General features: G+C 42.7%; 1 protein-coding gene across 2 annotated transcripts in view; it reads right to left on the bottom strand.

Annotated features, from left to right (window-relative positions):
- The window catches only part of galr1a (galanin receptor 1a), a 61,614-nt gene extending 36,011 nt beyond the window's left edge, over positions 1-25,603 (bottom strand). Inside the window, exons 1-4 of one of the 2 annotated variants that reach the window (XM_052023266.1) lie at positions 25,496-25,603; positions 24,628-25,296; positions 17,584-17,649; positions 4,419-4,736 (exon numbers count right to left, since the gene is read on the bottom strand). In XM_052023266.1, coding sequence (XP_051879226.1) covers positions 4,419-4,736; positions 17,584-17,649; positions 24,628-25,272 — 1,029 coding nt within the window. In that variant the 5' untranslated portion in view covers positions 25,273-25,296; positions 25,496-25,603. Of the gene's footprint in view, positions 1-4,418; positions 4,737-17,583; positions 17,650-24,627; positions 25,297-25,495 lie in introns of those variants that run through there. The other variant, XM_052023267.1, reaches the window with a different exon arrangement.
- Between the last annotated feature and the right edge of the window lie 246 nt (positions 25,604-25,849).

The following is a 25,849-nucleotide window of genomic DNA, read 5'->3' as shown; positions in this document are numbered from 1 at the left end:
TTTCCGTTCATTTCGGACTTGCAACCAGTTTGGGGCATGAACAGTTCTCAGGAATGGAACCCTGTCGTAACCTGGGGACTGCCTGTAGCATCCAAGAGAATAAAAAAAAGAAGCTAATTCCACTTTCCAGGCATTGTGCAGCATTGAGGGTTGAAACCATCTGCTTGTTTTTTTTTCCTGTCAAACCAGAGACAAGAGTGTGACCAGCTGAGATCTTTTCCATTTAGTTAATTGCCAGCCACATTGCTGTCTCCAGACTTTGCAAGCATTATTTGAGGATGACAATTTCAACAGTGTGGAGATCTGGGTCTCCAAGACTCAGGACCATGTTTACTGAGCACAAGATTGTTGGACCCTTTATGTGGATTGTGGCCGGCTGCTTCTAATGCAAAATTATTTGGTATAATGCAGCAATCTGTCAGAATGAACTGCAATGTTCCTGATCAAACAGCAAGTTTTTTGATGTCAGAAACAAGTGACTGTGAATCCAACTATGTATCAAACACACACAGTGGTAATTTGCTTTAACTCATGCTTATCACTAGTGCAAAATATGTCAAAATAATTTTCCTACACTCTGAATATGTTGAAGGACACTTATTCCAAAATAAATTTCTCATAGTATTAATTATTATAAATCACAATAATTTTGCAGGGCATCACGGTGTGGGATAGGCACGGTGAAGGGGAGAGCTAATCGTGGTACATTTTATTGGAGTCACTACAAGATGGAACTTCGGTTTACATTGTTTTCTCTGGAGCGTGAGAGGCTAAGGGGTGACATGACAGAAGTTTATAAAATTATGAGGGCCATAGATAGGGCAGACAGCCAGAATCTTTTTCCCAGGGCAAAATGTTGAATACTAAAAGGACATAGCTTTAGGGTAAGAGGGGGACAGTTTAAAGGGGATTTGTGGGGCAAGATTTTGTTTTTACACACAGTGAGTGCCAGGTGCCTGAAACACATTGCCAGGGTGGTAGCAGATATGACAGTGGCATTCAAGAGTCTTTTAGATAGGCATATTAATATGCTGGGAATTGAGGGATATGGATCATGTACAGGCAGAAGGGATGAGTTTAATTTGGCATCATGCCCTGCACAGACATTGCAGGCTGAAGGGCCTACTGTAAGTTTCTGTTTCTATGTAGATGAGAGATAGAGACAAAACACAGAGATAGAGAGAGCAACAAAGATGGAGAGACAGAGACAGAGGGAATCAGCTTCAGAGTTTTGGACCTAAGCAACAAGAGAGAGACAGAAAGGCAGACAGACAGGCAAGTCTTCAAGCTTGGGCAACTGAAAAGAAAATCAGACAAAGAGAAAGAGATAGACGAGGATGAGCAATGAGATTGAGAGGCAGAAGCAGACAGTGAGAGATAGACAGTGAGAGAGATGATGAGTTTCGAAGCTTAGGACCTAGTTAACTGAAGGCCACTAGAATGATGGAAATAGAGTATCCCAAAGGGCCAGAGGTAACTTCAGTGTCTGTAGTATTGGAGGAGGTTACAAGAAGAGAGAAATTACAAAGAGCTAGGCATCAAACAATTCACTCACGTGTGGAGCACAGAGATTCTTTTTATCATCCTGAAGATGTGTGGGTCATCAAGGTATTTTGTTTAATTAAAATTCTTCAGTGAGGCAGGGATTACCAAAGTAAGATCTGCACAAGAAATATACCGGGAGCCTTACCCTCTACCCCTCAGGACCACCAAATGTATTTGACAGCCCAGTGGTCATGATGTCAGTGGTCAATCATTTTAGTAGGTTGAGTGAGTGGAACAGCTACTGTAGGGACAGCTCCCAAAAACAATTCACTCACATGTGGAGCACAGAGACTCTTTTTATCATCTTGAAGATGTGTGGCTCATCAAGGTATTTTGTTTAATTAAAATTCTTCAGTGAGGCAGGGATTACCAAAGTAAGATTTGCAGATGAACTTTAAGGCTACTTTTACATTGCTTTTTTGCTTGGACTAATTTGGCTGGACGGTTTGCACCAAGTGTTCTTGCACCATTATCATGTTCGTATACTCAAGCCTTTAGCTGGGTTCATTCAACATTCCCAACCTTCTCCCAACACTTCACCTAAAGTGTGGACTCAGTGAGCTGAAGTGCCCTTTTTCATGCTGCATAACTCTACAATAAACAGCCGAGCATCCACAGACCTCTGGGGTAGAGAGAGTTCCAAATATTTAGGATGCTCTGCTGAAAGAAATGCCTCCTCATCTCAGTACTAAACAGCTAACCCATTAAATCAGAGCATATGCCTCCTGGTTTATAGTCTAATAGCCTTATGACATCAGTCCTGCCAATCCCACCTGGACTTCTCTAAACTTCGTAAGTATAGACCAATCTTCCTCATTCTTTCTTCAAAGGAACAAGTCCCTCAATTCAGGAACCAATCCACAGGATCCAAAGCAACTCCAAGGCATGTCTATCCTTTTTCGCTCATGGAACCTGAAACTGCCTATGACATTGTGCCAACATCTACAGCAAAACTTCTTAAACCTGTACTCCAGCCCACTTGATGTTTGTCTCACAGTCCTTGTGATTTAACAAGTACCTCTGATGCTAACAGTGCCTCATACGCATAACAGAGCTGGCAGAAGAACATAATAAAAAGATCTTCTTTTGTTCTGATCTCTATCTTTAAATTAAACTCATGAGGCAACAAATTGGATCCATCAGTACCCATTTTTCAGGAGCCAAACCCCTCCTCAAAACAATGTAGTGAGGTTGAAGGTGTGAGCGTTTATTTCTGCCTGAAATCACAGCCATTGGTAAATTGGCCCTGGAACCTCTGTGCATGATACCCCTGCGTGTCCTGACATTTCCCAGTGTCAGTAGCAGACCTAATGACATCACTAGATGCACACCACATGTTTCTTCCCTCAGAAACATTAACTGGAGCTTTTGGGTGCAACCAACAATCCACAATATACTTAGAAACACATCCACTGCATTTATGCCTATTTAAAGGGAAGCTCTGTTGACATCGACAAGCCTGACTGAGGGGGTTCAGAGCTCAGTGCAGATTGTTCAGACACTGTACAAAGTCCAGAGTGTTTCTCTCTCCACAAATGCTGCCTGCCAGCATTTATTGTTTTTATTCCAGTCAGCCAGAAGCCTAGACTAATAATTCAGAAATAAGAGTTCAAATCTGGGAAAGTTAGAAAAGTTAGATAAAATAAATTAGTAAGTCCATCAGCAATGGTGATCATGAACCCACTGAACTTTTGTTTCAAAAAGAAACTCTAGTTGACTTATGTCCACTAGAGACAGAAATATGCTGTCCTTACCCAACTGCCCCATTAAGGAAACCCTACCACAAATATTCCCTTTGGCCGATCAGTTCCTCCCATCACTTTCTTTGCAAATTAAAATTAACTCTTTTGTTATTTTTCTTTCTCAGTTCTGACAAAGGGTCTCTGACCTGAAATGTTAACTGTTTCTCTTTCCACAGATGCTGTCTAACCTGCAGGGTGTTTCCAGCATTTTCTGTTCTTAATCGCCGTCTTTACGTAATCTGTTTTATATGCAAATACAGGCCACACCGGAACTCTTATCTGTCTTCACAACTAATTGAGCAAACCATTCCATCTAGCAGCAATTAGTGACAAGCAATCAATATTGGCATTGCTCGCGATGCCCTCTGAAAAATTATTAATACCACTATGTGCTAATACCTCATTTCCATTGCCATTTTACACATTTCTAAAGAGTGATCAATGTACTGCTCAGTGCACCGCTGCTGGAGAGTTTGCAAATTAATACCTTGCATTTATATAGTGCTTTTCACATCCCCTTCAGAACATTCCAAGTAGTTTACATTTGATGAAAGAATTCTCCATCGTAATGAAACAAACAAGTCAGCTAACTGCATTCAGATAGCTCCTGCATACAATACAATGATGAACAGGTCTGTTCTAGCAATGTTGATTGAATGATTAATTTTGTCCAGGATACTGCAGCAAACTCCTCTACTCTTTCAAACTACTGCCTTTGGATGTTTCATTCACACCCAAAAAAGCAGAGGTGCTTCAGGTATCTAACCCAAAAGACAAGACCTCCAAAAGTCCAATGCCCCCTCAGCACTGCACTGGGAGTTTAAGTCTGCATTGTGCACACTTGTGTCTGGAGTGGGAATTAAACATACAACCATTTGACTCCAGAGGCAAGGGTACTGCCAATACCTTAGCCCCTTCCTGTTAGGCAGCCTGGAGAGGCACGTCTCTGAACTGTCATCCCACTGGGCTCCTTAACGTTCACTTCCTGTGCACTGGTGCAACTTCAGCCAATGATCCTTGCACCCAAAAATGAACAGTGGCCTCTAACAGAACAGCCTATTTGCAATAACATCAAAATGTGTGAATATTACAGTATTACCATTACACTCGCTGACCCACTCCTAATTCTGATCACAGAGTAGTGCAGCAATTAGATGGCACAATGTCTGTCGTTGTCTGAAATTCCTTGACTTCATTCAGAGGAGAGGTGCTGCGGATTTTGCATCTGAACACCTGCTGATAGGACTTCCTGAAATTTTCCGACAGGAAGGCATAGATGATGGGGTTGATGGAGGAGTTGCCATAGGCCAGGCAGTGGGCGGCTATCCTGAAGACGAAGGAGGCACTGGTCAATGGGAAGGTGCCGAACTCAGTCCACAAAGTGATCACGTGGTTGGGGAGCCAGGAGATGCAGAAGACCACGATCACCACCAGTACTGTCTGGGCAGTCTGGAGAGAGAGGAACAAGGAAAAAGGAACATGAAGTCAAGTCAAGGTGAGTTTATTATCGCACACACAAGTATGGTGAGGTCCAGGTACAATGAAAAACTTGCTTGCAGCAGCATCACAGGCACATGGATTGAGACAACGCACAGAACATAAGTTAAACATAAATTGTACAAAGCAGTGAAAAAAAAACTGAAAACAAGACATTTGTGCAAAATTAATATGTTAATTTAAGTTTATGTTAACTGATGTTCTGTCCTCGTCTTGTAATCAAAGTCGAAGTCGAGTTTATTGTCATAGGCACAAGTGCATGTGTGCACAGGTGCAATGAAAAACTTACTTGCAGCAGCATCACAGGCACATAGCATCAGATACATAACATTCACAAGAAAAACATAAATTAAACATGAATTCTACAAAATTACATAGGAAAGAACAAAACAGAACAAAACAAAATAGTCCATTGTAGTGCAAAGTGGTCATAGTATTGCTACGCTGAAGTAGTGATTAGGGTTGTGCAGGTTGGTTCAAGAACCGAATGGTTGAAGGGAAGTAGCTGTTCTTGAACCTGGTGGTGTGGGACTTCAGGTTTCTGTACCTCCTGCCTGATGGTAGCTGTGAGAAGATGGCATGGCCTGCATGATGGGGATTTTTGATGATAGATGTTGCTTTCTTGAGGCAGTGCCTCATGTGGATACTACCGATGGTGCGGAGGGATGTGCCAGTGATGTATTGGGCTGAGGCTGCAGCTTCTTATGTTCCTGTGCATTTGAATTGCCATACCAGACCATGATGCAACCAGTCAGGATACTAAGTCTGTGGTAGTGCAAGAGGTGATCCGTAGTATTCTATTGCTGAGATAGAATTAGGGTTGTGCAGGTCGTTCAAGAACCTGATGTTGAACATTTGTTCATCACCTGGTAAGCATGCTTAATCCCACTCTCACCTGCATATCCCCTGCCTCCATCAACCTGCCACTGAAAGCCATGCCTTAAATGAAGACCCATCATACCACTGTGTGCTGATATCTCATTTCCATTGCCATTGTATGTAATGCTAAAGGCTGATCAATGCATTGCTTAGTGAACCGCTATATACTGGAGAGAGTCCCAGTTAGTAACTTGCAGTTTTATAGTGCTCTTCACATCCCTTTTAGGACATCCCAACTCCATTACAATTTGCATTTACAAAGGGCCGTTCATACTGAGAAATGTCCCAAGGAGTTTTCCAGGAACACAACGGACAAAATCTAACCCTAATTTCTGGAATTACTTCCTTACACCTCTTCTTTAAGATGCTCTTCACCCAAACCTTTGGTCATCTGCCCCAAAATCTCAGCTGGGCAGCACAGCAGCACAGCTGCTGCCTCACAGCTCCAGTGACCTAGGTTCAATCCTGACTTCCTGTGCTGTCTGTGTGGAGTTTGCATGTTCTCCCTGTGACCACATGGGTTTCCTTTGGGTCCTCCGGTTTCCTCCCACATCCCAGTTAGTAGGTGACTAACTAGGATGTGGGAGAAAACCGGAGGACCCAAAGGAAAGTTGCCCCTAGGGTGTAGATGTGAGGTGGAATCTAGGGAGAGTTGATGAAAATATGAGGAGAATAAAAATAGGATTAGTGTAGGGTTCGTGTAAATGGCTGGCAGAGATTTGGTGTTCCAAAAGGACTGTTTCTTGACCATAACTCTATCATTACTACTTTGGGTAGGCGTTATTTTGTCTGGACACACTCCTGAAATGCCTTGGGATGTTTCACTACACTGACCTTATAGATGCTTATAAAATCATGAAGGGCATAGCTATAGTGAATAGCCACAGTCTTCCCCCCCAAGACAGGGGAGTCCAAAACTAGAGGACATAGGTTTAAGGTGAGAGGGGAAAGATTTAAAATGGACCTCATGGGTAACTCTTTCACACAGAGGGCAGTGAGTATATGGAAGGAACTGCCAGAAGAGGTGGTAGAGGCAGGTATGATTATGACGTTTAAAAGGCATTCAGACAGGTGCATGGATTGGAAAGGTTTAGAGGAATATGGGCCAAACACAGGCAAATGGGACGAGCTCAGATAGGCAACTTGGTAGGCATGGATGAATTGGACCAAAGGGCCTGTTTTCTGTGCTATATAGCTCTATATCTCTAATAGGGCAGTAAATTGTTATCATCTTCTCACTTCCTGTCCTCTGCTGGTTTAAGGAACGTTCATGAAGGTACATTCCATTCCTCTTCAGCCAAAATACTTTGCCCGTCCAAAGAAAGATATCCTTTTATAAAGCAATTTTGACAACTGCGGGACATCCCAGAGTCTCTCTGCAGTGAAGACCACTCTGAATCAAAACAATACTGCTGTATTGTAATAAAATTAATGCAATACATTTATTATTTTAAGTACAAAAATATTCAGAGAGGAGGAAGCAATAACTTAGCTGCACAATAACAATTTTCCATGCGAGTCTTTCAGCTGAATGGAGGAGAACATAATAATAGGGGAATAAATGGATGATCTACCGCACTACATAATATGATTCAGAAATGGCATGCTTCAACAAGGTGACAAGTGCATGATTTATCATGTATGAATCAGTTCAACGGACTGAGTATTTCAGGCAAACACTCAAAGAGAAAGGCCACAATAAGGTCTTCCCCTACAATATATCTAATACAGGAAATGTTTATCTCACTTATCTTGTGTACTGTTCAGCCAATACTTAAGGGGGTGATTGGAGCCAAAGTTTAACCGGTTATCATCCAGTATCAAGGGTGATTGTTAATCCCATCATTAAATTGTTTCAGATTAACTGTAGTATCATAACTTTCCCACATGTTCCAGAGCCAAAAGTTAAATATAAAATTACATCAAGGCCAGAATAGTGAAATAGTCATTCCATCCATAGGGTCCATACTGGTGTTCAGGTTGCACTCCAAACACTTCCCACTCTTCACCTCACCCCATCAGCATATCTATTTATTCCTTTCTCCCCCTTGTGGTTAACTTTTAACAGCCTCCTCAGATCGGAGACAATTAGGTATGTACAATAAATGCCGTGACATCCATCTCCTGCGAATAAATAAAGATTTTCTTTAAATGTTTCTCTGCCAATCAACTTGACCACTCTCTGCAAGTTTGTATCAGGGTCCATTTGTCCATCACCCCATGCTTGCTGACCCTTTTAATCATCCAGTTAAACAACATCTTAAAAATTCTTTATTCACATCCCTCCATATCTCTGTAACCTATATTATGCATTCAGTTTTCTTTTTACTACCTCATGTAATTATGTCTGGCAAGATCTGTATTGATGGCATGCAAAACAAATGCTTTTCACTGTATCTTGGCACATTTGACAATAATAAATCAATTCCAATACCTTCTCCCAGCTTCTAAGTCTCAGAAATCTGTGGTTTGCTCATTTTGGAATGTTGATCATTACAGAATCTAATTGGTCCGCCATTAGCAACCATACCTTCACAATTCATAGAATCATTGAATCGCAGAAAACTTGTGACGCTGAAGGAGGCCATTCACCCATGGCATTCCTGCTGGTTGAAAAAGTGTTGCCCACCTAATCCCACTTTTCAACACATCTCTGGGATTCCCATCCTAAATCCTTTTCCCCTTTTAAGAAATTTCATTTTGTTCCAATTTGTGGACATTTAATCTAATCCACTAAATCCTCTTTATTCACAAAGGATAGAGGCACAGACTTCCTGCAGATAAGAAAGAAACACAATGGAAATGATATACTTCCAGCATGTTCTGTCTTTAACTTCCAGCATCTGTAGTTTTTTTTCCCCGAGGACGTAGTGTATCTATGTGGCTTGGTATTTTGCAGAAGCACAGAAACAAGTTGTCTTGGTAAAAAGGTGCTATACCAATTGCAATTTTTGTTGCTGTGGTGAGTTTCACATTCTCTGGGTAAATTTACTCCAAAAGTACTTCAAATCAGCTGTAAAAGCACACTCTTCTGGAGCCAAACTGAGGGTGATAGGGACCTGGAAGTGAAAGAGTAGTGGAGACAGTAACCCTCATACCATGTAAAAGCATCTAGACGTATACATGAGGAGACATGGGCTGTGGCTGTAGACCTGGTGCTGGGTGGTGAGATTAGGCTGGATGGCTCTTCTTCCACTGGCACAGACAAGATGACCTGAATGGTCTCCTGTGTATAAATTTTATCTGATTTATTGTTGTGGTGGACATATTCGGATTGCGAGAAGATAGAGGCCCAGACTACCTGGGAGTTTAACAATTCTTTCTTCTAGCTATCTCCACTGCTGACCCCACTCATGCATGTTAGCAACTCCCTAGGATTGCTCCAAAGCCTCTGTGAATAGAAAATTCAAATCCTAGTATCATGGAGGAATAAACATGCAGACATTTAAAGCAATGGACCAGTCATTCTAATTTTCTTTAAGAGCATAGGAAACAGAAGTGAGAAGAGTCTGCTCAAGACTGCTCCACCATTTAGGAGCTTGGCTGATCCTATATTTCATTCTCAAGTTCCCATCCAATCCTCATATCCCCTCAGTTTCCTTAGTATCCAAAAACCTAGCCATCTCAGACCTCAATGTACACAAAGTCTGAGCACCCAGAGTCTCTGGGTCAGGGATTCTGCTTTTCAACAACTTATTGCCCATAAAATTATTGTAAGCAGGAAAATTTGTCCATTGCAAAGAGTTCCTTAAGATTTCAGAAGGATGTACAGACTGTAGTAGCACTGCAAGTAGTCAATCCACACTGCAAAACACTAGCCAACTGTCTGTCAATCTGCTGGGATTGGAATCTAGGGAAATCACCAGAGAAGTGGGGGATTGTTGGTGAAACCAAGCACCAAGCAGATCAAAAGGGCCAAGTTGACTAGAATCATATAGAGCAATACAGGCCCTTTGGCCCAAGCAGTCCATGCCAACCACAATACCCACCCAGTTAGTCCAAATTTCTGCATTCGGCCCATATCCCTCCAGGTCCCGCCCCTCCATGTACGTGTCCAAGTGCTTCTTAAATGATACCATTGTACCTGCCTCAATCACTTCCTCTGGCAGCTCATTCCACATACTCACCACCCTCTGTGTGAAACAATTGCCCCTCAGCTCCCTTTTAAATCTTTCCCACCTTGCTCTAAACCTATGACCCCTAGTTTTGGACTCCCCTACCCTGGGGAAAAGACTGTTGCCATCCACTTTATCTATGCCTCTCATAATTTTAAACACTTCTGTAAGGTCATCCCCATCATTCTCCTATGTTCCAAGGAATAAAGACCTAGCCTGACCAATCTCTCCCTTTAACTCAGGCCCCCTAGTCCTGGGAACACTCTCGTACATCTTGTCTTCCAACCTCGTAAAACTCGTTCCAACATCCAACCTCATAAAACTCTTTCCAGTTTAACCATGTCTTTCTGATAGCAGGGTAATCAAAACAGTACACAGTACTCCAAGTGTGGCCTCACCAACAACTTGTATAACTGCAATATAATGTCCCAACTCCTATACTCAATACCCTGACTGATGAAGGCCAGTGTGTAAAACTCCTTTTTCATCACCCTGTCTACCTGTGATGCCTATGATGGGTTTTGGCTACTTAGACCCTCTACAGCCTTTAGAGCTTTCTGGAATCTCTTGCAACACTTACTTCCTGTCTGCAATATTTTAACGAGCAATAATAATAATTCCAAATTATAACCTGGAATTTCCTGTCTCAGAAGCTATGGGCGCTCTCTCAATGATCACATTGATGGACTAGACTGACAGGTGACTGGTGTCTTCTTGTCCTGTAGCAAACCAAATAAGATTGGCCCATTTTACTAACAACAAAAATGGCCTCAACTCTACCATTAAGTCTTGGGCTTCCACTTGCAACATCAAAATGTGCATTGCACATGGTTTGATGTCACCATCTGCAGATGTGCAACATATGCAGGGAATTTGGGCTGACTTTATGTAAATGTGCTACCCAGGCAGAGATTAGCCAAGAACATTTTCAGGACCGTGGGAAGGAACATTTATAACAAAGTTGGTCTATTAAGAAGCTATTAGTGATTCAATTGGATCATAGCTGATCTGTATCTGCCACCTTTGGTTCTGTAATCATTTATATCCATGTCTAATAAAAACCTATAAGTCTCAGTTTTGAAATTTTCAAGTGACCTAATTGTATGGTTTTAAGATAAATTCACTCATATAAAATATTACACTGCATCAGAGAATTTCCTGCCCCATTGATTCTAGAGTTGAAAGTAACAATGATTATATTGCTTTAGTTTACGATATTCATCAAGAATTCTTCCGAAGCCTTTTAAAATAACAAAGCCTTTATATTCAACATTGTGCGCTAGCACATCAGTACCATGCCAACATAATCTGTAACCAAGGAAACATTATTAGTCGCTATTGCTTGTTATCCGTAAAATGTCCAATGCTCCATGTATCCATCCATAGCATTTCTTCAGGAAGTCAAATGTGATATACACCCAGGCGACAGAGAAAGCCAAGCATAAATTAAAGTATAAAATAAACAAAGTAAACCAACCTGTGGACAGGCATTTGAGTTGGCAAACACAAGATGCTGGAACCTGGAACAAAAAACAGGCTGCTGGAGGAACTCAGCGGGTCGAGCAGCGTCTGTGGAGGCAAAAGATAGTCGACGTTTGGGGTTGAGACCCTGCATCATGACTGGGGTTAACAGAAACTGGGAGGAGAGAGGTTCTTTCCAACACATCCCCTCCCCCCCACCGCCCACAGTTACCCAGTTTCTTACCCCTCCCCCACCTGGTTTCATCTGGTTCCATCTGCCTGCCACCCACACACTCTACCCACTGGGTCCCCCATCCTCTCCCCCCACTGTTCCCATTTGCCTATCATCCCGCCATTATCTGGTTCCACTTTATCACCTTTCTTTCTTATCACATTCCATCATCTGCACCAATTGGTTGCCTTCACCTCTAACCACCATCGCTATCTCCCCCCCCCCCCCCACCCACCTAGCTCCAGCTGCCCCTCCTTACTTGGATCCACCTATCACTTGCCAGCTCCTGCCTCAACCCTCCCCCTCACCTTGTTATACTGGCCACCTCCCCTTTACTCTTGCAGGGTCTGGACCCAAAATGTCAACCATCCCTTTGCCTCCACAGATGTCGCCTGACCCGCTGAGTTCCTCCAGCAGCTTGTTTTTTGAAGATGCCTTGCCAGTTTATGTTAGTTGGTCACTCCCTACCATTTAACCTGCCCCAAGCGATGTCTGATTCCAGATGCACACCCTAACAATGTTGGGTATCATACAAATGAAAGAAAAATAACCCAAAGCTCAGCTAATAATTGGGAGGTGGAGACACAAGAGACTGCAGATGCTGGAATCTAGAGCAACACACAAAAAGCTGGAGGGACTCAGCAGTCAGGCAGCATCTGTGGAGGGAAATGGACAGTCGACGTTTGGGGTCAAGACCTTTCATCTGCACTGAAAGATAGAGGGGAGATAGTATAAAGAAGTGAAGGGAAGGGGTGGAGCAAGAGCTGGCAGGCGATAGGTGGATGAAAAACACTGTGATGCTGGAGGAACTCAGCAGGCCAGGCAGCATCCGTTTCTCTTGGCAATAGGTGGATCCAGGTGAGGAGGGGTGATAGGCAGATGGAAGAGGGGAGAGGGAGAATAGTGACAGAAGCTGGGAAGTGATAGGTTGAGGCGACAAAGGGCTGCTGATGTTGGAATCTGAATGTAAAGGAAGGTGGAGCATGGAATCAAATGAGGGAGGTGGCGAGGGCAAATGGTTACTGTAAAGGTTCCTCCCACATCCACCCCAGCCCCCCTACCACCCTGATTCTTTCCCCTTCTCCACCCACTCTATCTTCCCATCACCCACACACCCCTCCCAACTGGGTCCTCTCCCCCCCACTTTTCCCATCTGCCCACCCCACCTCCCTTATTTGGTCCCACGCTTCATCCTCCTCTCCCATCAGATTCCACCACCTGCAGCCCTTTGTTGCCTCCATCTATCACCTCGCAGCCTCTGTCACTATTTTCACTCTCCCCTCACACCCCGCTCACCTGGATCCACCTATCACCTGCCAGCTCTTGCTCCACCCCTAACCCTCACCTTTTTAAACCAGCTATCTCCCCTCTATCTTTCAGTCCAGATGAAGGGTCTCGACCCAAAACATTGACTGTCCATTTCCCTCTACTGGTGCTGCCTGATCCACTGAGTTCCTCCAGCAACTTGTTTGTTGAAAGCGTCAGGAGGTACCATGTTGTTAGAAATACTGACTCTCACATAGGAATTTATTCAACTGCCTAGTCAGGGAATGGTTAAAATGTGCCCCAACTCTATTTGAATGTGTTCTCACAATTTCATGGAGAACCTTCCTCGCTCAACCAAAATCATCCAATTATATCTTTGTTGATGACTTTCATTATATGAAGGCTTTTGTGCTGATTGGGCATAACAATTGCCCACATAATTGTGTTGAATTAAGTTAATGAAATATGAAAGAGCCCCATGCAAATGGAAGTACTTCTTTGAAGTGTTTATGCAATTCCCTTTTAAACATCACAAACGTAATAACTTAAACATCCATGAGATGTTTTACAACCCTAAAGCAATCAAACTAGCCTCCCTGTTTACATTTTTATTTACATTATGATTCACCAGTGGAAAAGATCATGAAGCTTTAATTCCCTCAAACTCTCTCATTATTTTGCACGATTCTAAAAATTGGTTTATTATTGTCACATGTACGGAGATACAGTGTAAAACTTTGTTTTACATGCCATCCATAAAGATCATTTCATCACATCAGTACATTGAGGTAGTACAAGGGAAAACAATAACAGAATGCAGAATTAAGTGTTACAGTTCCAGAGTAAGTGCAGTGCAGTTAAGGCCATGACGAGGTAGATTGTGAGGTCAAGAGTCCACTTTATTGTACAAAGTGACTGTTCAATAGTCTTACAACAGTGGAATAGAAGCTGTCCTTGAGCCTGGTGGGATGTGCTTTCAGTCTTTTGTATCTTCTGCCCAATGGGAGAGGGGAAAAGAGAGAATATCCAGGGTGAGTAGAGTCTTTGATTATGTTGCCTGCTTTACTGAGAAAGCGAGGTGTAGACAGGGTCTATGGGGGGGGCGGTTTTCGTGATGTGCTGAGCTGTGATAAGATATAGCATTAATCTTCTCTGCTGCAATGAATGGAGTCCTTGTTTTTAAAGGTCACCTCAATATCTCCCAGTAAAACTAAGTCGTGCCTATGTTCTGTTCTTCATCCATGATCAATGCTAAATACTACAGACAAATTACATATACATATCACCAGAGCCTTTTACCATCACCTGACTTCATCCAAAAGGGCTTTACAGCCATGTACTTTTTTTGTCATTATTGTAATGTAGGAAGCAAATTCTCCAGTGAGCCAGAAAACCTTTTACCATGGGAGAGCGGACAACCCATATCTCTCCACTTCTTTACAACATGGGAGGCTGTTCAGCCCATCAAGTTTATGCCAGCTCTCTGAGCATTCCCATCTATCTCATTCCCCCAAGATTTTCCCCATAAATCATTCTCTCTGAATGATTTATGGGGAATTTATCGACAGCCCTCTGATACTCTTGTGACCCATCTTGGGGCAATTTATAACACCCAATTAACCTATCCTTAATTTTCAGCGCATCTTAAATATTAGAAGGTTAAGGAGGTTCAGCATGTCACTGGAAACTCTGACAAACTTCTACAGATGTACTGTCAAAAGTATTCTGAATGGTTGCATCATGGTCTGGTATGACAATTCAAATTGGCAGGAACATAAGAAGCTGCAGAGAGTTGTGTACTCAGCCCAATACATCACGGCACGTCCCTCCCCACCGTTGGTAGTATTTACATAAGACGCTGCCACAAGAAGGCAATGTCTGCCATCAAAGATCCCCACCATCCAGGCCATGCCATCTTCTTGCTGCTTCCATCGGGTAGGAGGTACAGAAGCCTGAAGTCCCACACCACCAGGTTCAACCATTCAGTTTCCCTTCAACCATTCAGTTCTTGAACCAACCAGCACAACCCTAATCACTACGTCGGTATAGCAATCACTACCTGCACAACCCTAACCCAAGTATAGCAACACTATGACCACTTTGCACTATAACGGACTTTTTTTTTGTTCTAATTGTGTTCTTTCTTGTATAATTTATGTTTAACTTATGTTTTTGTTGTGAATGTTGTGTACCTAATGCTACGTGCCTATGATGCTGCTGCAAGTGAGTTTTTCATTGCACCCATGCATACATGTACTTGTGCATATGACAATAAACTCAGCTTTGAATTTGACTTTGATCTCCTGGAAGTGTAGCATTCCCTCAATATTACACTGTGAGTGCCAACCTAAACCTTTGTACTGAAGTCCCTGTATAGGCCTTGAATCAAACGTCACCTGAGTTAGAGAAAGACAGTGACCTACGAACCCATCGTTGACACAGTTTTGGAGAAATTAGTCTAATTCATTAGCGATAAGAATGCAGTAGAGCACTGTTGGGGCTGGAAAAAATTTCAGAATCAGAATATCATGGGAAACTGGTACTTCCTTGTTCATTGTTAGTGAGACCCCACGTGGAGTACTGGGTGCAGTTCTGGTCGCCACACTGTAGGAAGGACATGATTAATTTAGAGAGGGTGCAGAAAAGATCTCCAGGATGTTACGAGGACTTGAGGGTTTGAGTTTATAAGAAGAGACTGTGTAGGCTGGGACTGTTTTCCCTGGAGCAAAGGAGACTGAGGGGTCACCATACAGAGATTTGTAAAATCATGAGGGACGTAGATGAGGTGGATGGTCATAGTCATTTTTCCCCAGGGTAGAGGACTCTAAAACTGGAGGGCACAGGTTTAAAGTGAGAGGGGAAAGATTTAAAAGGACTCTGAGGGGCAAGTTGTTCACACACACAGTGGTGGGTATATGGAGTGAGCCACCAGATGAAATGATAAAGACGGGCACAATTACTACATTTAAAAGACATTTTGAAAGGTACATGAATAGGAAAAGTTTAGATGGATATGGGCCAAACGCAGGCAAATGCAACTAGCTCAGGTAGGCACCTTGGTCAGCATGGATGAGTTGGCATGAAATGCCTGTTTCTGTGCTGTATAACTCCATGACTCTAAATTCCAGCTGTAAAGCTCTCAGCTGTTCAAACTTCTGGAAAAGTTTTACAATTTAGGATACATTTCCTTTCCCACTCCTAAAATGCACAACTTCAGATTAAATGGCACTGAATTACTTTTGCCTGTATCTGCATGATCTAATCCTTGCAACCTTGTGCATGTTTGCTCATAGCTTGTAATGCCCTCATTTGGTATCAGCTAACCTTGGTACAACTTGCACCATGCACCTGACAAGAGGTGTTTAATATGTAGCATCTACAAGACTTCAACACTGAGACCCAGGGCATGTCACAAGGCACATCCTGTCAATGTGAGAAACATGTTGTTCTTTGCTTTCAGACCATTAGCCGGTCCCTTACGTATGCTGCCACTCTAGCTTCAAGAACTTGGTCATTAATCTCCACTGTTGTAAGTGTATAGGTACATCAGGCCTCTGCTCAAGCTGAACAGGTCAATAATTTCCCTGGATCAAAGTAGTGAAATTAAGTCCTGTCTCTTTTAAATCCACAGTGATTAGGTAGATACTTAATGAGCATGAAAGATCACGATCTAATTAGGTGTTTAAGAAGATGAAAGAATTGACAGTTTCTCTCCATTTGCATTAATTCCTCTGGGTTTCAGGGTGGGGTGGGTGATGGAGAGGCGAGGCTTGAGTAGCAGGAGGGTGGATGAGTTTAGAGAAAGGGGGCATAATCTTAAAACCTAAGCCAGGGCATTCAGGAAACATTTTGCAATGAAGCAGAGAGAAAATCAAGAACCCTTCATCACAATGAGCTGTTAAAGCTGGTTCAAATGAAAATTCCAAAAACTGTGACTCAGATTTTTTATTGCGCATGGATTTTAAAGGTCACAGAACCAAGGTAGGTTGATGTAGCTCAACCATGATCCAAATGAATCACAATCAAATTCAAGGGGCTAAATAGCCTTTGTTACAAATGTTCCTTCCCATGTTGCAACACTGTTCTTGCCCAGTGTGTAATTTTATCATTATTCACCACTGCTTTTCCTTTTCACTGTTTCCAGCTACTTACCAAGAAATAAAGACTAACTGAGCTATACTTAAAATGTTAACAACATCCCTCTGCTGAATAAGAGTTTAATTTTCACCACATCCTATTTATTTTACTTATAACAGAATTCTCAAAAAAATTACAATAAAATTGCCCTTTGATCGGAACTCTCTCTTAGGTTTCAAGTCCTACTTATCTTAATATTCTTTCTCAGAATTGGCAAGTATAACAATCCTGCTTCTTCCTCTTTTCTGGATTAAATTTATCAAAAATATAATCAAAGCAGATGTTGTTGTTCCATCACCAAGATTTTAAACCAAACATTGACCATATATAATCTTTGCATGTGGAATTTTATACTACATCACAGATTAATGTATATTGATAAAGTAGGTTGAAATTTAATAAATTTGCAATATATACCAATTATAACTCACAATAGCCACTTGCATTTAAATAACACCACAAATGTGAATCAGCATGAGGAAAGTACTTGACCAAACAAAATCTGATATGGAGCTATTTAAGAAAATATGAGAAGAATCTTGGTAGATTTTAAGTATCTTTAAAAGAAGAATGTTAGAGAGGGAATGCCAGAGGCAAAGATTGAGGAAGCTGAAGATACAGCCATCATTACTGAGTCAATGGATTACTACAAGCCAGAACTGGAGGAATCTGAAGTTCACCAGAAGATGTTGTCAAGACAACAGCTTACCTTCCTTTTAGATGATTCGGTCTTCTTTGAAATATTGCGTAATTTTTTGCGCAAATGATTCAGGACCTGTAAGCAATACAAGCAGCATTTTTAACCAACAAGGACATCCAGAAATGTCACAAGAATCTCTCAAAACAAAATCAAATCAATTTACAATAAAAATGTTAGGAATACTCAGGTCAGACAACATCTATAGAGAGAGATACAGAGCAAACAATTCAGATCAATAACCTTTCATCAGAACAGGACAATGCGAGGAGATAAGGCAGCATAGAATCAAGGAAAATAATGAACCCCTACCCCCTCCTCCTGGCTTGCAGCCTTGGCCATTTCTTCAGTCAATCCATCCTACCCCTCCGTGCTTACCTCCCCTTTCTGCTGACCAATATTCTGTTTGCTTAGAAAAAAGTATTTAGCATTTCCAGCATTTCTTTTGTTTAACTACATTGGCATGAAGCTATCTATCAATGTTTAAACTCTATGGCAAGTGGATCAGCAATTGGTACAAGATATGTTTCGATGTATATGTGACTAATAAAGATATCTTCTCTTATTTTATAACCATAAAAATATTATGTAGGATGTGCAGCAGGGAAATGAGCCATTCGACCCAACTAGTCCATGCTTACATTCTCACTCCACTTGAGCTTCCTGCACTAAATCTATCAGCGTAACCTCCCTCTCCCTCAAATGCTTATCCAGCCTCCCTTTAAGTGTAAAATTAAAACAGAAAATGCTGGAAGAGCTCAGAAGATCAAGCAGCATCCATGCAAACAGAGTTTCAGGTCAAAGACTCAGTCCTTCCAGCATTTTCATTTTTTATAAGGGTGCAGAAGAGGTTTATCAGATGCTGCCAGGATTAGAGGGTATGAGCAAGAAGGAGAGGTTGGACAAACTGGAGTTGTTTTCTCTGGAGTGTTGGACGCTGTAGGGAGGCCTGATAGAACTTTATAAAATTATGAGAGCAATAGATAGGGTAAACAGCCAGAATCTTTTTCCCAAGGTAGAAATGTCGAATACTAGAGGGCATAGCTTTAGGGTGACAGAGGGAATGTTTAAAGGGGATGCACGGGGCAAGTTTTTTTTTAAACACAGTGAGTGGTAGGTGCCTGGAATGTGGTGCCAGGCGTGTTAGTGGAAGCAAATACAATAGTGGCGTTCAAGAGGCTTTTAGATAGGCACATGAATATGCAGGGAATGGAGGAACAGAAAACATGTGCAGGGAGAAGGGATTAGTTTAATTTGGCATCGTGCTCAGCACAGACTATAGACCAAAGGGCCTATTTCTGTTCTATGTTCTATTTCAGATTTTTAGCATCTGCAGTTTTTTTGATTTTCACTGCCTTAAATAACCTTTGCTCCAACTACTCCTTATGGGAATATGTTCCACATTACCACCAGTGTTTGGATAGAGATGTCTCTTGTAAATTTCCATGTGGATTTCTCCATAACTATATTACGTCAATGGCCTCTGGTTTGCTCCTTCCCATGTTCTCTCTGTGTGCACTCTGCCAAAGCCGTTTATCATATTAATGACCTCTAATAGAGTTTTACCACTCAACCTTCTGTTTTCAAGAGAAAATAAACCCAGCCTATTTACCTTTTCCTGATATGTGTAACTTTGCATTTCTGGTATCAGCCTTGTAAATCTTCTCTGCACCCTCTCCAGTGCCTCTATATCATTTTTAATATTAGGGTGACCAGAACAGTGTGTAAGATTGTGACTGTGATCTAACCAGGGTCCAATACAAGTCTGGCAATAACTTCCCCACTTTCCGATTGTATCCCTCTAGAGATGAAACCCGAAACTCAAGGGCTTGATTTGCTTTCTTTATAACCTTGCCAGCCCACAGCACAACATTTAATGATGGGTATATTTGAAATCCTGGATCCCTTTGCTCCCCTAGCCCACCCAGACATGCAACTTCCAAGTAATAATCAAACTCTCTATTCTCCTCACCAAAACGCACTACCTCACATTTATTCACCTTGAACTTCAGTTGCCCTCTATTTGCTCCTTCTGCAAGTTTACCGCATTTATTGCAAGGTGTAATGTATGCATAGGAAAAGCTTAGAGGGATACGTGGCAAATGTGGGCAAATAGGACGAGCTTAAATGGGCATCTTGGTTGACATGGATGAGTTGGGCTAAAGGGCCTGTTCCTGTGATGTATTACTCAATATAACAAACATCATTTGCAATGATGCATGTGGAGAGAGAAACATCTGCAGTGCTGAGCTGTAAATAACTTCAGATTGCTGACCCTGAAAGTACAAATCAAGATATTAGCTGTGATGTTCAGTATTTTCAGATAAGGGAGCCATTGCAGACTGGTGGACTTGCAACTTCCCAAAGATCGTGGAACATAAGCTGGTACTGCTTTGTGGTACCTGGATCCTGCCTGGATTGGAGGGTATGAGCTATAAGGAGAGATTGGACAAACTTGGGTTGTTTTCTCTGGAGGCTGAGGGAACTGATAGAAGTCCATAAAATTGTGAGAGGCATAGATAGGGTAGACAGTGAGAATCTTTATCCCAGGGTAGAAATGTCAAATACTGGAGGACATGCATTTAAGTTAAGGGGGGAATATTTAAAGGAGATGTGTAGGGCAAGTGTTTTTTTTACACAGAGAGTGGTAGGTGTCTGGAATGGGGTGCCAGGGGTGGTGGTGGTGGATGCAGATACAATAGGGGTTTTTAAGAGGCTTTTAGATAGGCACATGAATAGGCAGGGAATGGAGGGATATGGATCATGTGCAGGCAGAAGAGATTTTGTTCAATTTGGCATCATGTTCAGCAGAGACATCATGGGCCAAAAGGGCCTGTTCCTGTGCTGTACTGTTCTATGTTCATTGTATATGTAAGTATATTAGCTAATGATTTTCCCATTCTTAAATGGAACCTTGTATTCTTGCATATTGTGTCTGCATTGTGACATACAGGATCAAAAAAATAGGATGCATTAAAGAATAATGAATATAATTCATCTAAAGTTGTACAATAAGTAATAGCAGCTTTCCCTGAAGTTTATAAGTGGAAATTGGTAGGCTCCAATAAAAAAAGAGGGAAGTGCACATCCTATGACATCAAAAGCAGTTGTTAAAGAGCTGAAAAGCATTTTAGCACATTGTATTAAATTGGACTTGGGGAGAGTCTATTTATGCGGGGGGGGGGGGAAGGATTGGTTCTGTCATGTTTTCAAACATAGTTGCTCATCTCAGGGGTAGAGAACACACACTGCTGTGGTAATTGACATTGAAACAAAACTTTGTGGTCTTTTTATCCATTGGTGTGAAAGATTAGTGTCTGCTGGTCAATTTACAATGAGAATCGAATCTGAGATCTTGCTGGTTACCTTGATGCTATTCCAAGAAAAGCAACAGACCATGGAATCAAAACTAAGGTGACTACAGCTATCAAAGCATTTTTGACAGTGCAGATAGGAAGAATCAGTTCGGAAGAAGACTGTAACCAGAGAGCAGAGATTAGAAGTAACCAGCAAACCAACCAGATAAGGAGGGAGATGAGGAAAATTGTTTTGTCTCAATAATTTGGAATGCATGCCCAGAAGTAGATTCAAGCTTCAGAGGGATTCGGATCTTGACTTATATTTACGAGGCCAGGTGGAAAGAGAAAAAGTAATGAATAATTGGTAGCTCTTTCAGTGAGCTAGCACAGTCATGCATGGCCAAATAGCCTCCTTCTATGCTGTCTGATTGTCTTTTTGCAGGGAATTTAACATTCCCACTCATAAAAGAAAAAGCTTCAGGGATCACCAAAATATAGAGCAACACACAAAGCACTGGAAGAACACAGCAGGTCAGGCAGCATCTATGAAGGGAAATGGACATTCAACATTTCAGGTCAAGACCAGATGAAGGGTCTCAACCTGAACTTCGACTGTTTGTTTCCCTCCATAGAGTGTACCTGAACTGCTGAGTTCCTCCAGCATTTTGTGTGTTGCTCCGGATTCCAGCATCTGCAGTCTCTTGTATCACCAGCGTATAATTCAACAGAGGCCTAGCAGATCCACTCCCTTGCTGAGTGGTATATACTGGCTCTAAATACATTGGGATATTCCTGATAGAAATACCTCCATGTTTTCTACAATCACAGAGAGAAGTATTACATAGCCTTTTAATTGTGCTGAACCCACTCTCCACCCATCCTAAAGCAGCAACTCATCCAGCTGCTTCAATCCACAGTGGAAGTAAAAAGGCAGGGCATTTAATCCAGGTCCTGGGTTTCACCCTAACCCTGTTCTTCCCTTTCCTGCAATTATCTGAAGGTACTGGGCTAGAAATTCTTCTCAGGCAGCAGCACAAAACAGACAAAATTAGACAGGACTTCTATTGCATGGACCGTTCAAAATCCAAAGGGGCAGAGGGAGGTCATTCAGCCCAAAGAAGAGCTATCCTGCCTACTTTCACTTCCCAGCTCTCGGTCTGTACATTGCAGCCTACAGCATGTCAAGAGCTCACCCAAATGCCATGGGGGTTTCTGCTCCACCGTAAGTTCCAGACTCTCCCCTCCTTTCTCCTCATCTGCCCTCCAATCCTTCTCTCGCTTACTTTAGATCCCTGTTTCCTGGTTATTGAAGCTGTTACCAAGCCCAAAACTGATGTCTACCCCAATGACTCCTCACTGCCACATGGTAACATTGCCTCTAAACCCTCACTGGTAGCTTACCTAAGTGTCATTACTTCACAGTGGATCTCGATAATGAGCTTCAGCTCAGCTATATGTCACTGGGGAAAGTGGATCAAGGGAATAGCATGGTCAGTCCTGGTCTGATTTCTGTTTGAGGCAGATCCAGACAGGATATGAGAACGGTGACAAGCAGCATTTATAGTGCAAACTGATTAATAATGAGGGGGGCAGCAAGTTTCACTTCACTCCTCATTATTGCTTTCACTGACGCTACCGTTTCTTGCCTCTCAACTCGACCATTCTGACCTTCTCCTGGCCAGCTGTCCCATTCTATGCTCTGTAAACATGAGGTTAGTCGAAACATTGCTACTCGTGTCCTTGCTCATCAACAACGATTGCTCCTGGTTAACCATCACCTCAGATTTTTAAACCCTTGCATGCATCCCCCCTCACCCCTTTCCCCATCGCCATTGCCTTATATCCCTCAAAGATATTGGCGCTCCTCCAATTCTGGCCTCTGTTCATTGTAGAATGTAATCACTCCACCATAGACAACCATGCCAAACTCTTGAGTTCTCACCTTAAGCTTCTACCTCTTTCCTCTTTCAAGATTCTCTTTCATACTTCCTGCTTTGATAAAGCTTTTGGTCATTGGACCTAATATTTTTTTTATAAGATATTTATTTACTAGTCACATGTACATTGAAACACACAGTGAAGTGCATCTTTTTGCATTACTGAGAATGTGCTGGGGGCAGCCCGCAAGTGTCGCCACTCTTCCGGCGCCAACATAGCATGCCCACAAGTTCCTAACCTGTACGCCTTTGGAGTGTGAGAGGAAATCGGAGCACCTGGAGGAAACCCATGCAGACACGGGGAGAACATAAAAACTCCTTACAGACTGCGGTGGGAATTGAACCCTGGTCTCTAGCACTGTAATTGCGTCATGCTAACTGCTACTCTACCTTGCTGCCAATAAAGAGGAATGGGGAATGCAGGCATCGATCCTGCTACCTCTCTATCCAGTTGCTTTGTTTGATAATGCACCTTTGAAGTAACTTGGGGATGTTTTAACTCCAGTGCTATATAAATGGAAATGGTTGTTGTAAAGTGCTGCAGGGATGTAGATCTACACAAGTCCTCAATAACACTCCATGGACTGTGCTCCACTAACTGAGGCTAAATATCGATTCTAGATAAGTGTGGACAGTTTATCCCCTCAATGCTTTAACTAGTGGAACTTCATATGCCGACTTTCAATCACACTATCACCAAGACAAGTACAATTTATGCACCCAGGGACACAAGAGACTGCAGATGCCAGTTCTACACAACAATCTGCTAGAGGAGCTCAGTGGGTTGAGCAGCATCTGTGGGGGAAAAGGAATTGTTGGCATTCTGGGTTGAAACCCTGCATCAGGATAATTTATGTTCTGTTTTATCAGAGGAACTGTGAATGAGAATGCAGGAAGGATACAGTGGGACGAGTGTTATGAGGATGCCTTCAGTAACATCAGCTCCACCAGGCAAAAAAATCCACATGATTAAGACACCTCCAAAACTTACTTCTACAGGGTGGTTTGCTCATAGAATCTGCAGTAGAGAAAAAGGCCATTCGGGCCATTGTATCTGTGCTGCTCCACCTCCCAACACTGTAGGTCACAGCTCTTCATGCACCCACCCAGGTACCTTGTTGCAAGTGCAACATTTGGTATTGGTTTATTATTGTTACTTGTACCGAAGTACAGTGAGTTCCAGACACCCCAGTGTATGGTACTGGGAAGAGATGAGAGTTTCTTCTCCTTGTAACCAACTAGCACCAATAAGTTTTATATAATTTATGTTAATTTAAGTTTATGTTAAGTGATGTTTGTCCTCGTCTTGTAATTAAAGTCAAAGTCAAGTTTATTGTCATATGCACATGTACATGTATGCAGAAGTGCAATGAAAAACTTGCAGCAGCATCACAAGCACACAGCATTAGCCACACAATATTCACAAGAAAAACATAAATTATACACAATTATACAAGAAAGAACAAAATTAAAATAAAAAAACGAAGTCCATTGTACAGCAAAGTGTTGCTATACTGAGGTAGTGATTCAGGTTGTGCAGTTGGTTCAAGAACTGAACGGTAGAAGGGAATTAGCTATTCCTGGATCTGGTGGTGTGGGACTTCAGGCTTCAGTACCTCTTGCAGATGGTAGCTACAAGAAGATAGCATGGCCCGGATGGTGGGGATCTTTGATGATGGATGTTGCCTTCTTAATGTGCCTGCAATATATTGGGCTGCGTTGTACTGTGCTGCAGCTGCAAAAAGCTAATTTTCATGGCATTTATACCCTGCCTATGTATGCCTCTGACAACCATAAACTTGAACAATCCCAGGGCTTACCTTGGCGTAGCAATAGCAGATGAGGAGCAGGGGCAGCAGGTAGCCAACCACAAAGGTGGCCACCTTGTAGATCTGCCTGTGAAGAAGGACGGTCCACTTCTCCCAGCAGAAGGGGCCCTGGTCATTGGTGTGCACCAGCATGCGGTAGTAAGCTTCAGGCGACGCTGCGGCCAAAGAGACCAGCCAGATGAGCAGGACCCCCATGACCGTATGCCTGGCTACCCGAATGCAGGAGGACCTCCTGGAGTGGACGATGGCAATGTAGCGATCCACGGCCATGGCCGAGAGGGTGAAAAAGCTGACCAGCATCGATACGGTGAAGAAGTAGTGGACGAACTTGCAGAGGAAGCCCCCGAAGACCCAATGGGACATGAAGTAGTAGGTGGACTGGAAGGGGATGCAGAAGAGCAGGTAAGACAGGTCGGCGATGCTGAGGTTGAGGATTAGGATGTTGGTGGTACTTCGAGGCTTGCCCGGGGAACTGCGGGCCAACACCGTGATGACCAGAGAGTTGCCCAGGACCCCGAGGCAGAAGATGAGGCTGAAGGTGGGGATGATGATGTACACGTCGGTGCCGATCTGACCGCGTTCTCCTGCTGCCTCCACACTCTCGTTCAACCCCAGACCGCTCTGGTTCTGTTCCATCCTCGCACCTGTAGACCAAACAAACTAACAACACCAATACCGTTAACGCTTCCAGCATCCGCACTCATTTGTTTTCTCTGTACCTTCGCATCAAGAAGGCTTTGCAAACTTGTTCTAAGTTGGTGCGCTCGAATGCAAGTTAAATTATCCCCTTTTAATTATGCATCAGATTCCATTTACAACTAACCCCCCTGAATTGCTGGTTTCCGCCTTTTAAACTCACTCGTCTCCTCCGACTCTGCTGCGACTTCACTCCTGCCCCTTGTTCCAAGCAGTTTCTGTTTTGCGTTGCTTCACCCTCCCCTCGACAAGTTCTTCCTGCACGTTTCTGTTCCTGAGGTTTGCAGTCACGGAGCGAGGCGATTGTCATTTGCAGTCCCTTTTAAAGGCGGCGTCAGTGCTGCAAATCAAGCGCAGGTCTCCCGAGCACTTCCCTCCTCACTTCAATGTCCGAGACACCTCCTTCCAATCTAACTCTCCTCCTCTGTTAAAAACCATCCACCGCCACCAACTGCGAGACAAGTCTTCCTCGGGCTGAAAGGTGGGTTTATGGTCATAAACAGGGACTAATGTCCTC

The sequence above is a fragment of the Pristis pectinata genome, chromosome 9 (genome assembly GCF_009764475.1).
Source record: "Pristis pectinata isolate sPriPec2 chromosome 9, sPriPec2.1.pri, whole genome shotgun sequence".
NCBI lineage: Eukaryota > Metazoa > Chordata > Chondrichthyes > Rhinopristiformes > Pristidae > Pristis > Pristis pectinata.
The sequence above is the reverse complement of the archived record's forward strand: the minus strand, read 5'-3'. Positions and strand labels throughout refer to the sequence as shown.